The sequence below is a fragment of the Triticum urartu genome, chromosome 6 (genome assembly GCF_003073215.2).
Source record: "Triticum urartu cultivar G1812 chromosome 6, Tu2.1, whole genome shotgun sequence".
NCBI lineage: Eukaryota > Viridiplantae > Streptophyta > Magnoliopsida > Poales > Poaceae > Triticum > Triticum urartu.
The window spans coordinates 532,155,955-532,172,010 of NC_053027.1; the positions used below are offsets into that span (position 1 = coordinate 532,155,955).

The 16,056-nt window shown below is 48.9% G+C and overlaps 1 protein-coding gene across 1 annotated transcript; it reads left to right on the plus strand.

Annotated features, from left to right (window-relative positions):
* The first annotated feature begins 11,557 nt into the window (after positions 1–11,557).
* On the plus strand, positions 11,558–14,074 carry LOC125514944 (subtilisin-like protease SBT1.4). The gene has a single exon (XM_048680318.1). It carries the CDS (start codon positions 11,602–11,604, stop codon positions 13,942–13,944), a length of 2,343 nt encoding a protein of 780 aa, XP_048536275.1. The 5' UTR covers positions 11,558–11,601; the 3' UTR covers positions 13,945–14,074.
* Positions 14,075–16,056: the final 1,982 nt, after the last annotated feature.

Genomic DNA, 16,056 nt, shown 5'->3' on the forward strand with positions numbered 1-16,056 from the left:
CCTGTGTGAGCTTGTGGTGTCGCTCCTGCGTGAGCCTTTTGGTATCCTAAACTTGTTGAACTCTCCTGGTTTAGGTCTAGATTGCGTTTTTGGGTGTCCTTGGGTTTTCGCCCCATGGTAAGCTGCTCGATGACGGGTGCTTATAGTGGGTTTCCCAAGGATGCTCTGAACTCGCTTTCCCCTTTTCAGTTTCCTTGGTAGCTTCAGTTTCGGAACTCTGTATTTCCGTTATGTCAAAGTAATGGAAAGGGGTTATGCCCGGTTCAAAAAAAAATCTCCTCCAATTGGGCAACAGCGAAATTCGCCCCCGTCTGCTCCATGTTGAAGCCCGGCAGTTCCTGCTCTGGCAGCTCCGGCTCCGGCTGCTCCACCTCCTCCGCCTCCTCCTCCTCCATTAGAGTCAGCTCCTCTTCTCTCGGCTCCTCCTCCTCCGGCTCCGGCGAGTCCGGCTCTAGCCCGACAGCGATGCGGGCGGCGCGCGAGGATTGTATTGCCCAGATCTCCTGCAGGATCTTGTACGGGCGCTCTGGCGTGAGCATTGCGTAGTAGGTGATCTTTCTCCGGACCACCGTGGAGCGCCGGAGCATGGGCAGAGCGCCGGAGCGGTAGAGCGGGTAGGTGGATGAGCTCGGACTGACGACGCGGAGAAAGGGGAGGTGGATGGGCTAGGGTTGTGGGACGTCGACCGGCTTAAATAGGTGGATTTATTCTCGGGCGGCGAGTCGGAGCGGCGCCACGCGGCGTTCACACCACGACGACGGATGCCGCCGGGTTTCCGGGCTTTTCGCGTGGGACCCCCTTGTCAGTTCGACGTGGCGGGCGCGCCCAGGCTCCCCATATTCGCTCCCTATTTAGGCTGGATACGAGGGGTGTCGGTCAGCTCGGCTGTTTGAGGCGTCCGCTGTGTCGAAATTTCGTGATCGGATAGTAACCGGGCGGCTCGCTCGCGCGTATGAGACGGATTTGATCGGTTCCAGGGGAAGACCAAAGATCTTGCGCGGCAGGTCCGGCAGAAAAACTCAAAAGAGAAAGAAGTCTCGTTAATCTCTTCATGCTCGTTCCAAGTTCGAACTACCTTTTGGCCAAAGAAAAACCCATCCAGCTGTAGATACTCTGAGTCTTCTCTTCCTAAAAATGATGTTTCTTCTCTTACAAATGATGGGAATTTCAGTGCAGAATTCATGCAGATGATTACCGTGTCCTTGTCATAGTACCCGACTTGTATATGATTTATGCTCTCTTTACGTGATTTCGCTAAGGTGATTGCTGCTCTCTATCCAATGCGGATCCGGCTTGCCTGCTCCCTCCTCGTGCTCCCATCCGTGCTCTCACTCTATCCTACGGCTGTCTTTTTCTTTTTTTTCTTTCTAATCTAATCATCTCCCCCCTAATTTTAAGGAGATGAGACCGGGTCTTATTTTGTTTCAATCAAATCATGCCACGTATTCGGAAGCACGGATAGGCGCACGCCGGAGGAGCAGACAAGTCTCGTCCATCCAATGCCACGGCGAAGTGCCGTTGACAAAACTGACACCTTTATATTACTCACGCATCAAAGGCAGGCAAAAGTAAAATGCTTATTCTCTAATTCGACGATTCTCATGTGAGCCTGGTAGTGCACGCTACAATTATCAAAGCGTATCATCATTATTCTTTTCCGTGGGTTGTGGCTATTTCGCTTTCTTACAGTTAGCTTTTTGTGAGCCTTTGAGACCTCATGACTTTGTCGAATTATTTGTTTTTTAATAAATGGCCGCATGCATCTTTCTGATATAGAGGTCGGGACTTTTTTTAAAAAAGAAATCATCATCCACCATTTCTTTTTGTTATTAAAGACGAAAACGGAGTCGTGGTACGTTTGTACGGGTCACACAATGAGCCAAACAATGAAGAGACAGAGGAAGACGTGCAGGTACGTGACGCGAGCCCCTACCCATGTGCCACCTCACGTTGCAAAACCAACTCAGATCTGTGCTCGCACATGATCCTAGATCGCGCACACAAATCATGCAGTAGCTCAGCACACAACGTTAGAGCAACTCCAACGCAAAGACCCAAACAGATACACATTAAATCCGTTTTTTATCCACTATTCGTCTAGCAGACAAGCGACGGATAAGCATGGCCGGTGGATGTACCCAACTCGCAAAGCATGTAGCATACAAGCAAGGAGGCTAAATCAAGCGAGGGTCAAAAAAAGACGGCGGCGAGGGCACGCGGCGGCCCAGCCCAAGGCAAAGGGCACCGAGCCCGCGAGTGTCCTAGTACGCGCCGCAGCCCGGCATCCGCTGCAGTTCCCCGAGTTCTCCCCACCGCTAGAGATCTCCCCTTCCATGGATGGCGGCGCAAACAATGGCGCTCGAGCGGCAGCCGATCGGATCGAGCGAGGGCAGGGACGTAGGCAAATTAAGCGGCGGCCATGGGATGAGGCAGGAGCTCGATGGGCACGGGAATGGAGGCGGCGGTGCGGATCCGGCGAGGAGGAGGCCGGAGTGGAGGCGGGGGCACGACATGGGAGGAGGGCGGAACTCGAGGGGCATGAGAATGGGTACGGCGGGGCGGATCTGGCAAGGAGGAGGCCGGAGTGGAGGTGGGGGCAGGTACCTGCGGGAGAAGAGGAGAGAGATTTAGAGAGAGAGACAGGAGAAAGGGAGAGGAAGGAGACATGGTCGGCGGCGTGGTCAACGGCGAAGGACCGACGACGCGCAGGGATGGGTTGTGGCGGCAGAAGCCCAGCTCGGTTGTTGATATGCGGGACCAGGGCGGACACAAGCGGACAAGAGCGGGAGCGTCCACTTTTGTCCGTCGCAAACCCATTTGAGGTCCATATTTGCGCCCAGTTTAGGTCTGGACGAACAACAAACGGACATTAGATGGACACTCTGTCCGTTTAGGTCGCCCGGTAAGGTCAAGTTTTCTGCCGGGATGACCCAAACGGGTAAAATGGGTCATCCGGTTGGAGTTGCTCTTAGAGTAGGGAATTCTTTTGTCATTAGGAATTTAAGGCTGGATGTTACAGTGAAAAGCATTGTATGTAATTCTGAAAGAAAAAAAAGGCATTGTATGTAAGTGGTACGTGTCGGTCTCGAGTGTTCTCCTGTTGCTAGTTTCTTCTCCGTAACAAACACGTGCGAGAAAATTCAAAAAGAAAAGAACATATGCGAGCAAATCCATCCATTGCACAGAGTTTTCTGCGATGATTGGATACTGATGCAGGCATAGACTGTAGCTCGTAGGTGCTGCGACACTCCTTCACGGTGACGACGAAACATTCGGCGCGGCGTCATCGTCATGTATCCAGACAACGGGTTGCCTGGATCCATCCTCTGATCCCGTACGTAGTTTCCACGGCAAAATTGACAAATTTGACCTATAAACGAAATCAAATCATAAAATAAACTATCTGTAAAACTATTTCACGCGGTTGACTTTTTATGTGATGGCCGACACAAAGGCGTCACACTATACTGTGCAACGCCTTACAGATAGGCGCTACACACCTGGCCAGCGTCACACCGTGTGATCCGAAAATTATTAGTCAGTGTGCAGCACCTGAGAGCTAGGCGCCACACTATACAGTGTAGCAAGCAACCACTAGTACAACGCAGGCGCCACACTACACAGTGCAGCGCCTAGCTCTCAGGCTCTGCACAATGACTTAGCAATTTTTAGGCAGTCTGTGGTGCAATGCTGGCCAGGGTAGCACCTATCTGTGAGGCGTTGCACTGTGTAGTGTGACGCCTTCGTGTCGGACGTCACACAAAAAGGTCAGCCGCGTGAAATAGTTTCACGGACAGTTGTGATTTGATTTCGTTCATAGATCAAATTTGTTAAATTTGCCAGTTTCCACAGTGACCCATCGTTATCTTATCCATGTCCCTTCGCTGCGATGCTAGTACACGTCTCAAGCTCAGACAGTACAGAACAGTACTGCCGGACGGTTGACAAGGTCGATTGATGCCTTCTCTCATACGCCAACGGCCGGTACATGTACACAACTAACCCCTTAATTCAATACTGTTTCATAAGTTGACTGTGAGATTAACTAGTACGTACTACATTCGGTTCAAGGACAAACATGATCCATTCTTTTCTCCGCCTAAAACAAAATGAGGCCATCGTGCGCTCCTACTGAGAACGACCATACAGTTTACAAAGATGGATGTACCGGTAGGATAAGAGTTAAATAGCGCGCGCCACAGTCGCAAACAAGTGTTATGCTCAGATCGTAAACTTTTCTTTGAACACAATACCGACCTAGATGTTTGTACATACATATATACACTCATCTTTATGAACGCATATATACACGTTTTGTTTCTATGAACATCTTCGAGAGATTGGACCAACACATCATATTAAAATTGATGAAATTACCACAAACATATTCGTAGTTGACAAAAAGGTCTCCTTTCACTAAACAAACATCGCCTGAAGGTCTAAATAAATTTAGGAAAAAGCGAACATTAGTGTCCAGTCTAGGACTTGAATCCTGATAGGATGAAGATACCTTTGTCCTCTAAACATTCAAACATACATATGTTGGTTCGCTCAGATCACAAACTTGACATGCATGTGATGAAAAGGTCACACGCCGGTCATAACGTTCCCCTGCAGCCACGTCAGACCTGTTTCCCAAAACAGTGCCGCTCCAAACATGGTTGCAATCTTTGTTGATACGCTCATGCCATTTACGCTTACCCCGCCCCCAGTCTACTTTTGAAAGTAACCCGCACTGTCCACGTGCAATTTTATCATTAAGACCATTTTAATCCGGATAGTCAACCTGTTGTCCCTGTTGGTCATTTGGGGGGCTTAGAGCAACTCTAGCAGACCCCGCATCCGGCGGGCCCGCAAAACGCATTTACAGTTCGTGAAAAACCGCTTTTGCTGGCTGGATCGGACGACCACAGATGCAAGCCCTCTAAACGGACCTATATAAAAGTACATTCACGGAATATACCTTTTTATGGGTTGGCTTCTGCGGGGTCTGCTCGGACACCGCCGCAATGACCCGCAAACAGAAAATGCTCAATTCTCGCATTTGACATAGGTTTTCACAAATAAGTTCAAATTCAAACAACATAACACAGTTTTAGGCATAAATAAAAGCCAAATTTAGTATGACAAATGCAAAAAGGGCCCTGCAAAAGTTTACGCCCATGTCCGGCATCATCTTGGTCAATCTTCACTCCGCGCCATCGAGTCCATCTTGAAGTTCATCGCCACCAACGAATCCACCTCCGGCGTTTGTTCCAACTCCCGCACCGAAATCATCGACATTGCCACCATATGGAGTAGAGAAAACATCTCCGGAACTGTAGCACGCACCGGCCGACACAACCATTCTTTTCTTTAAGATTTCTCTCCTTGTCATATCATGCAATGTTTTGGTGAGATCGTCCATGTCATTGCGGTTCATTGACATGATCTTGTTCTCTTCGGCGAGCAACTTCGACATGGCTTTGTTTTCAGCGGCGCGCGCTCTTCTCTCCTCAATGGCAGCTTTGCGCAGCCCTCTTCCTTGAGCAACTGCCACTTTTCTTGTTTCTCATTTGCCTTCTTCCCGGCCAACTCTTTCTTGATCTCCAACGACTTCAACAACATCGATTCGTTTGATTGCACCATGGCATCAATTTTCTCCCTCAAGCTCGATGATTTTCTCGCTCTCTCTTCATCTTCTCCTTAGTCTTCTTGTCGCCATCGGGCTTGTGAAAATTTCCTGGTCCATCATCATCCTCATCTTCATCCATGTTTGTAAGTGAGCCTCTCTTTGGTGGGGATTCTTTGTCGATCAACTTCCACTTCTCGCACTTTTGGAGCAACTCCCAACAATGCTCTAGTTTGAAGAATTTGCCTTTCTAAGCTTCCATGTCTTTGTATCTATGTTGGGCAGTCTTGTCCTACACAATGTGAACAACGTGAAATGATGCAATCATTTCCCATGATGCAAATATGATGATGCACAACTTGAACATAGGCAAAACAAACTCACATAATCGGATTCCACGGTTTCACTTGGAGGTGCATTGCATACTTACTCCAAGCAAGCTGTCGAACGGCTGCACATAGGCTTGATCACCTCCCAACGCCCTTGAAGCGACCGAAATGTGCGTGGAGTCCTATTGGGGTACTTTGCCATCATGCGAAAGTATTGATCTTCGATCATTTGCCAATACATCTTGGCGATTTGAGAAGTACCCATGCATGCATCAAGAGACACCGCACTCCACACATTGATCAAAACTTGATCTTCCAAGATCGTGTATTTCTTCGATCTTTGGCTTTTCCCAGTTTTTGTTTGTGATTGCTCATATGCTTCCTCTTCGATCTCCTCCAATTCTTCCTCGAAACCATGATCATCCACACCGCCCTCCGTTTCATTGTAGTTGAATGCGGCGAACGGGGCTTGATCAATGTCAACGGCGTTGGTGTCCAACAAGTTCATGAACTCGGCAGTTGCGTTGTTCGAACCACCACTATAGTGAACGACAACAAGTCATGAGCTATCGCAAAATGGCGTGAAGCAAACAAAAAATGCAATTGAGCAGCATCGCATACCTTCCGGCCATTTCGTCAAACACCTCGCCTGCGGTGGGAGCAGCACAGTTGCGCGGCATCGCCGGCGAACCTCTTTCTGGGGCGGAGGTAGTGGATGAAGGAGCCGGCTTCTTTGTAGCCAGAACCTTCTTCCGCTTTATGCCGGAGACCTTGCCGACCTTCTCTGCCGCTGGCCGGGCTCGCGCAGCGGCGTTGGCGCCCGGAGCGCGGACCTTCCCGGCGGGGGCTGCCGGATTCCTGCCCTGCGTGATCACGTTGCCCTGCCGCTTGTGGGCAGGCGCGGCGTTAACTTGGGCGACGGTGGGGCCAAGATGGCTGGCGACGATATCCGCCCGAGGGGAGGGAGCGTGCACGACCTCAACGGTGACGGGGGACAGCCGGGAGTCATCCATGGCGGCGAAGGACAGCCAGGGAAGATGCACCAGAGCGTGCGATGGCGGGGCAATGGTGGCGGAGGGTGGGGGAGCGGGAACGGGCACGCGGAAATGTCCCTCCCGCCAAATCTCGCTGCGGATAGGGGCTGAGCCGGGGTCGTCCTCCTAGCCCGTGAATCTAGAGGTTGGGGAAGATCTTTTGCCGCGCCCCGCAAAAATATTTGTGGGCCGGGGCAGGATGCGGGGTCTGATCGGGATGGTTTTCCTGCCCCGACCCGCACTTTGGCGGTTATTTTGCGGCCCGAGGCGGGATGCGGGGTCTACTAGAGTTGCTCTTATAGATAGCGCCGCAGGCCCTGTGAAGCTTTGGCCACTGTCGCACGTTCTTTCAAAGCTCCAAACTCTGCTCGTGGACGACTTGGTTGGTCCCCTATCACGTCACGGAGGTCGATGACGTTGCTGGTGAGTCCTCGGCAGATAGAGCCACGAAACGTTGACGAATCGGAGACCACCCAGCCGAGTATCGTAAGCCACCCAACTCTGGACTGCATCGCCCTATCTTTCTTCCACATTTTCTCTGCTTTCGTAGGGTTCTAAGCGGGTGTTGATCATTCTATTTTTTGCGCCATTGAGCCTACAACTTGATGAAAATAGATGGGTTGTCAGTATGGAGAGCTCGTACAAACATTTGATTATGCTCAGAAGGTGTGTTTCTTAGGGTTTCTAGGGAGATTAGTGTATTATTTTGGACTTTGTTGAGTCAAGAAGGAATGAACCATGCGATGTGTTTGTTCATATTGGGTCGTGCATTAGCTAAATTTTAGTTCTGTTTATTTTAAATAATCAAAAATGAATTATTATTTTTCCATAAGCAGAGTAAAAAAATGACATGTTAGCTTGAATTGTGTGCAGTTAAAGATTCAAGTCAAATCACCTTAATAGCTGAGTATGGTGGACTATTCGCCGGGATGAAGAACAATTTAGAATGCCAATGGGGTTTGCATGAAACATTTGACTACTGCAATGGTGAAACTTCGTAGAGACATTGATACTTTGCTAGATTGGTTGTCCTATTCTAAGGAAAGTCTCAATATGTTGTGGTGCCCTCATGACCAATATATGTGGGAAACATTGTTGACTGTGGGAAACGAGGATGGTATGCTATATATGTTGAATGCAATGCCAGCACATAAGGAGTCAACTTCGTAGGTTGATCATAATAGTTTTTTAGCAGACTCTTGCTATAGACTGTTTACCATACTCATGTACCCTTCCCGGCACTCTCAAGATTCTCATCAAGATTTTTAATTATGTAATATCAACACAATAATATATGTCATACCTCCTATTTTCCCGTAAGGGTTTTTATCAGATGTATACAAGGCATACTAATTGTCCTCTAAACTTACTAATGAGTTTTATCCTTATGAGGTTTCTCATATATTGTTATCAAAGATACAATTGCCATCATATGTCATATATCATTTTCTCCTTATATTGTTTCATTGGGTACTCAAGGAGTTTTCAATGGCATACTCGATTGCATATTTTTCATTTATAAGCTTTCTCTCAAAGTTTCACATAAAAGGTTTTATGAATTAATATATGCAATACTTCCAAATTTTTCTCCACTATTTTTTTAATGGAAGTATGCAAAGTATATTTATTGTTCTCCAAACTCACCAACGTGGGTTTTCTCCTTCTTCAAAGGTTGTTCTCATATGAGCTATCGAGGAGATAATAATCATTATATGTTCTATCATTTTCTCCTTATTTTTCCTACTGGGTTTAAAGAAGTCTTAACAACATATCAAATCCTATTCTAAGCTTTTGGAGGAGTTATTCAAGATAATTTAGGCTTTGATGAAGACCAATCTTCTTAAAATTATACAAGGAATACAAGACATACAAAAATCATCTTTGTACAAAGCAAAGTGAAGCAGCTTTGTACAAGGCAGAGACTTAGGAATCAACAGGCATGTCCCGTGCAGGTCGTCATTAGCTAACCATCTAGGTTATACTTACATGTACTCCCTGAGTAAAGAAATATAAGAGCATTTAGATCACTAAACTAGGGCAAGAAGATAGTGGTCTTCTTTGGAGGTAGAAGTGGTTGGCTTGTCGATCTTGGCATGTTCTGCGGGAGTAGGCAAGGAGATGTTGGTTGTCGATGCTGGTTTCGTGCTCCCCCTCGCCCTGCTGTTGGCATGGCTGCTGCTCTTGGCGTGTGACCTTGGTGATCGTGGCTAGGCTCCTATTACTATCTTGTTTTTGCCTGTATCACTACTTTGTTGTAAGCTGCTACAGCTCTGTGTATCTTGGTCGTTTCCTGTTTCTTTACTTTGTATCTACTTCATGTAATTCAGGCTGGTTGATGGCTTTGTTAATTCAAAATCGGGTTATGCTCGAGCCTTTTCTAGGGCTTGACCGACACCTTTTCTCTAAAAACAAAACCACTAATCTGCATCAAGATCCGAATAACTTTTTAAGTGGGTGTACCAAAGCATTCCTTAATTTAATTTTTAACTTAATGCCTGAGATTTAGTTTGCTTATTTCTTGAATCGGTTTCAGAAGTATATAGAGAAGGTGTGTACTGGTTGTACCTCAAATAGAAAAGATGGAGATATAGATTTAAATTTGCATAAAAATGAAAAGTTGGAGATGTAGTTTTAAATTTGCATCATGTAATGTAATTGTTGAGAAAACTAATTTAATTATTGGATTTTGTTATAGCCATGCTGCAGGGACATTTCTTATATAATACTATATTTTTTTGCATATTTAGATATACATGAGATTATGGAACCCAATTAATATGGCCAAGAACTAGTAATTTTCTACCGCAACGATGCGCTGACGCTACTATGGTAGCGTTTCTACCACACGATAGTCCAGTTTCACAGCCAGTGTATTCTGTTGCAATGCACAAACAATTAGCTAGTATCAGGTAAAAAAGTTTGCAATCTGCTCTCTACCGAACGCCACGGCGCCATCTCAAATCAAGAAGCTGTATCAGTACAGGGGCAAAACTGACGCCTTTTGCTTCCATATCAAAATGCTGGCAAATGCATGATTATTACCCTCTAATTAGACGATTATTGACGTGTCGTCATGCGAGTCTTTCAGTGTACACTACGATCCATCCAAAGGACATTATCGCCTACCTTTGCTTCTGTTATCAAAGACGATAACATAATCGTACGGGCCAAATAATGAAGAGGCAGAGGAGGACGTGACGCGAGCCCTACCCATGTGCCGCCTCATGCACACCACATGCAGGCACCTCTCGCACCCGCAGAGTTGCAGCAGTATGGTATAGCAATGCACATGTGATATCATGATAACAATTTTCAAAATTCAAATTTGTTTAAACATGATATCTCTGTATTTATTACCGACTGATCCTTCTATTATCTCTAGCCTTGTAGAGTTGATTCCTAGAGATATTGTAGGGTTAGTTGGCTTGTTACGCAAGACACCACCTCTATATATTGTAACAGACTCCGATGAATACAATTGAGTTGCATCATATAGTCTTCTACAAAATTTAAACATGCCAAACAATTCTGAAAAAAATATGGATGTTCAAGACACATATGTCGACAACCCCTAAAAATTCAGATTGGAATTCGAAATACACAAGGAGAAACAAAATAGACAAATTCAGATGTGAATACTATCATTTTTGCTTTTGTCTACCTTTGACATTATTCATGATGGATTCGTCTTTTTTGTTGCTCTATGTGCATGTTGAATTTTGATCTGAGTTTTTAGAGAATGTCGACATATGTGTTGTGAACATCCATGATTTCTTTCAGAATTTTTTGACATGTTTGAATTTTAATTTTACAAGTTGGTGTCATGGTAGCATTTGAGGGTTGGTAGCGTCTGATATTTTCCCTGCACCGTATGTGTAGGTGTGTTTTGGCTTCTTCTCCGGTTGTTCTCACGGTGACCCATCCTATCTCATACAGTGCTACTCCCTCCGTTCTAAAATAAATAACTCAACTTTGTACTGAGTTAATCTACTTCCTCCGTTCCGAATTACTTGTCTTGGATTTGTCTAGATACGAATGTATTTAGACTGCTAGATACATCCATATCTAGACAAATCCAAAACAAGTAATTCGGAACGTAGGGAGTATTTTGGAACGGAGGAAGTACGTCGCAAGCTCAGACGTTAGACGGTACACAACAGTAGTACCATCGAACAGTTGACAAGTCTGGTGCCTCCAATCATACGCCAACAGCCGGCACATGTAACATACATATACAACTAACCTAATTCAATACTGTTTTCACAAGTTGACGTGGGAGAAAAACTAGTACTGCATTCGGTTTGAGGACAAACATGCTCCATTCTTTTTCCCGCCTAAAACGAAACGGAGCCATCGTGCGTTCGTACTCCATTATTGCGACATGCCAACAGCAGTTTAGAAAGAAGAATGTGCCGCTCGTAGGAGTAGTAGGATAACTGAGGCGGCACGCGAGAATGCAATAATGCAGCGCTAGAATATGTCCGATCCCTCTCCTCGGCCAGCGCACTGATCAGCGCGACCTACCCTCCGCGATGACTTGGATCGGCAACCCCGTCCTGCCGCGGTGGCCGCCGCCTACTTATACGCGCACCCCGTCCCTTCTGGTACCGCACCTCTCGGAGCGACAATGGACCTCCTCAGGCCGCTCGCGCTCGCGGCGCTGTGCGTCGTACTGCTCGCCGCCGTCGCCGGCGCCGCGGCGACGGCCACGGATGTGGAGGCCCAGTCCTCCTACATCGTGCACGTCGCGGAAGCGCACGCGCCGCGGCTGCCACGCCGCGGCCTGCTGACAACCCGCGGGTACGGCTCGTTCCTGCGGGACCGCATCCCCGTCGAGATGTCCAGCCCGGCGCCGAGCGTGCTCTACTCCTACGAGCACGCCGCCACGGGCTTCGCGGCGCGGCTCACGGAGCGCCAGGCCGCGCAGCTGGCGTCGTCGGGCTCGGTGCACGCCGTCGTGCCCGACACGATGCAGGAGCTGCACACCACCCTCACCCCGTCCTTCCTCGGCCTCTCGCCGTCCTCCGGGCTGCTCAAGGCATCCAACGGGGCCACGGACGTCGTCATCGGGGTCATCGACACCGGCGTCTACCCGGAAGGCCGCCCGTCCTTCGCCGCCGACCCGTCGCTGCCGCCCCCACCGAGCAAGTTCCGCGGCGGGTGCGTCTCGGGTCCGTCGTTCAACGGCTCCGCGCTCTGCAACAACAAGCTCGTCGGCGCCAAGTTCTTCCAGCGGGGGCAGGAGGCTCTACGCGGCCGTGCGCTCGGCGCGGACTCCAAGTCGCCGCTAGACTCCAACGGCCATGGCACCCACACCTCCTCCACCGCCGGTGGCTCTGCTGTCGCGGGCGCCGGCTTCTTCGACTATGCCAGAGGAAAAGCCGTCGGCATGGCCCCGGGCGCGCGCATTGCCGTCTATAAAGCGTGCGGGGAGGAAGGGTGCGCGAGCTCTGACATCCTCGCCGCGTTTGATGAGGCCATCGCGGACAATGTCGACGTTCTCTCTGTCTCCCTCGGCGCCGTCGGCACGGCCCCGAACTTTTATAGCGATAACACCGCCGTGGGCGCGTTCCGCGCCGTCAGCAAGGGCATCGTCGTCTCCGCCTCCGCGGGAAACTCCGGCCCCGGAGATTCCACCGCATGCAACATAGCGCCATGGTTCTTGACGGTCGGCGCGTCCACACTCAACCGCCAATTCCCAGGCGATGTCGTTCTCGGCAACGGCCAGACCTTCACGGGCACTACTCTCTATGCCGGCGAGCCGCTCGGCGCGACCAAGATACCGCTGGTCTACGGAGGGGACGCGGGCTCCAAAGTGTGCGAGGAGGGAAAGCTGAACGCTACCAAGGTCGCGGGGAAGATTGTTCTATGTGAATCGGGTGTAAATGCCCGAGCAGCGAAACCATATGCCGTCAAGCTCGCCGGTGGCGCCGGAGCGATCCTCGCGAGCACAAAATCATTCGGCGAGCAGTCCATCACCAGCCCGCATGTCCACCCCGCCACGGCTGTGTCATTTGTCGACGCCGAGAAGATCTTCAAGTACATACGCGCGCAAACATCCCCTACCGCGACGATCGTCTTCCGCGGCACCGTGGTCGGCCCGACGCCTCCATCCCCTAGAATGGCGTCCTTCTCGAGCCGCGGGCCAAACTTCCGCGCGCCGGAGATCTTCAAGCCGGACGTGACCGCGCCCGGCGTGGACATCCTCGCCGCTTGGACAGGCGCCAACTCACCCACGGAGCTCGAGAGCGACACGAGGCGGGTGAAGTACAACATCATATCGGGCACGTCCATGTCATGCCCACACGTGAGCGGCATCGCCGCGCTGCTCCGGCAGGCGAGGCCAGAGTGGAGCCCGGCGGCCATCAAGTCCGCGCTGATGACCACCGCGTACAACGTGGACAGCTCCGGCGGCGTGATCGGTGACATGTCCACCAGCGACGCGTCCACGCCGTTCGCGCGAGGGGCCGGGCACATCGACCCCAACAGCGCCGTGAACCCAGGCCTCGTCTACGACGCCGGCACGGAGGACTACATCAACTTCCTGTGCGCGCTGGGCTACACCGCCAAGCAGGTCGCCGTCTTCGGCTCGTCCATCAGCTGTTCGAAGCGCGCGGGCTCCTCGGTCGGCGACCACAACTACCCCGCCTTCTCGGTGGTGTTCGCCTCGAACAAAGTGGCGGTCGTCACGCAGCGCCGTGTCGTGCGCAACGTCGGCAGCGACGCCGCGGCTGCGTACACGGCGAAGATCACCGCCCCGGACGGCGTTCGCGTCACGGTGAGCCCCGAGACGCTGCAGTTCAGCCCGACGGAGAAAACACAGGAGTACGTGCTCACCTTTGCGCAACGAACCACCAGTAGCGTCACGGAGAAGTACACGTTCGGGTCGATCGAGTGGAGCGACGGCGAGCACTCGGTGACGAGCCCTATCGCCGTCACTTGGCCGACGAGCAAGGTTGCAGAGATGTGAATGTGATCGCCGTTGGGTGTGTACTAGTACATAGTACGTGCGATTATGCGAGAATTTATCTCATTTGCTGTAAGTTTCACTTCCTGTGGTTGAATCAATTAATCAAGATTCTTACTTTTTGATTTCAAAAGGAAGACTAGTATTCAAGTCAATACAACTACCACATTGGTAAATAAAAAATTATCAATGCAGATAATTTATTTTTTGACATATGTCAAGCGCCAGAATGTATTGTGCGTGGCTTTGTTGGCTTTAACTTTGGTATTCCTTTTAGGCGTCGGCTTACTCTTGCTACGCTTGAATAGTGGAATGGGGGTGTAGATAGGGTAAAACATGTTACAACGGGAGAAAACTAATATCATAGCTAGTGACATAGTGCAATAAACCGTTCCCTCGAATCGTTAACTCCTGAACTAATATCATAGTGACATAGTGCAATTAGCCGTTCCCTCGAATCTTTAACTCCTGGAAAATTTTTAAGTTTATAACAAACACTTATAGTTAGGGCAGCATATTTTTTAGCTAACTGGAAAAGAAACATCAACTCCAATCACCCTCGTCAACATAGTCCTCCACCCTCTCCTCATTCCCATCCACCTCCATCGACCTACCCGCCGTGCGGTGTCGGTCTGCGTAGCCTCACTGCACCGCCCTATCCTTCTTATACATTCATCATTACAACATTTGTAGACCTAATCGAACAACAAGACACGTATTATTTACAAATTATGAAAGGACAGATTTCACATATGCTTGTCCTTGTATTGTGTGAGTATGAGAATATTCTTTCTAAATTACTTATCCAAAGTTATTGATCATTAACTTAGATTTTTGCAAGATTTTGGTGGCCTCCTCCGAGCCGTTGTCGCCTTGCCCATTGCTTTGAACCCCACTTTCACAGAGCTGAAAAACACTCACCACCTCCACCACTACCCACACCGGTTAACCCTTGGACTCCCCTTCACCCGTCATGTCTTTCCCATCTTTTAGTTGCCTTCGCGCGGTGACAATGTGTTTGGACGTGTTCGTCCACATGTCCGGCTCGGTCTTGAGTCATGGGGAGAATATCTGGTGTTCCCATCCATTTTGGTGCTCCCATGCTCCAAATTTTGAAAATGCACATCTAAATGTTTCAAAAAATCCAAAAAAAATTGTGAATGTTCACATGACATGAGTGTACAAACTCTAAAAAATTGAAACCAAATTTGAAATACACATAGAGAAACAAAAAAGACAATTCAGCATGAATATTTTGCAGAAAATGCTCCAAACATTCCCGAAATGACGCTTTGGTCCACATCCATGTGATGTTGCCCATTGGATCACGATCCAACGGCCGAGTTCGCATCGGAGCACCTAAGCTTAGGTGCTCCGAGAGCACCAGATATTCTCCCTTGAGTCGTGTCCAAAACGTCTAAAACGCCAAAGATTTTCAGGCAACCGAAGATTAGCAAATGTGTCATAGACTTATATTTATGGCGGAAGTTTCTGTGCGACATCATATTAAGCCAGGTTTCTTTGCCTTCTTTATGTGTTTCACCAGATCCATCATTGTGATTGGTCACAAAAAAAAAGATTCATCAAGGATATGATTCCTGTCCCTCCAATGCTAGGGCTCCTCAACTCACAGCGACAGTTCAGAATAGTACAGTTTGACAGATTTGATGCCTTCACTCATACGCCAAATGTGCACAACTAACGGCAACTAACCTCTATTAATTCAGTAGTTATTGCTTAGTTGACAGGCACTACAATAAGTTTAAGGACAACATGCCATTGGAGCAATGCCCCATATTTTCTTGCCAAAAACATAATGGAGGCGTCATGCGCTCTCACAAGGAAACGAGCCAACAAGAAAATGGAGGCAACGTGCATTTTCTTTTTGGCAGCATCGCGCGTTCGTACAAGGAACGAGATAACAACAATTTAGAAAGAAGAATGTGGGATAACTTAAGCAGCACACGTGAGCCTTGATGCCGGCCTCTGGCAATAATGCAGCTAGAATATGTGGGAGTTTATCTCATGCAAACGTTAACAATTCGGATCCCGCCAATTGTTTGGAACGGCGCGCGCCATTTACTTATTCGTGCCCTCCCTCCCTGTTGGCACCGC

Excerpts from the sequence above, each read along its gene's own strand:
- LOC125514944 (XM_048680318.1), top strand. The coding sequence starts at position 11,602 with ATGGACCTCCTCAGGCCGCTCGCGCTCGCGGCGCTGTGCGTCGTACTG.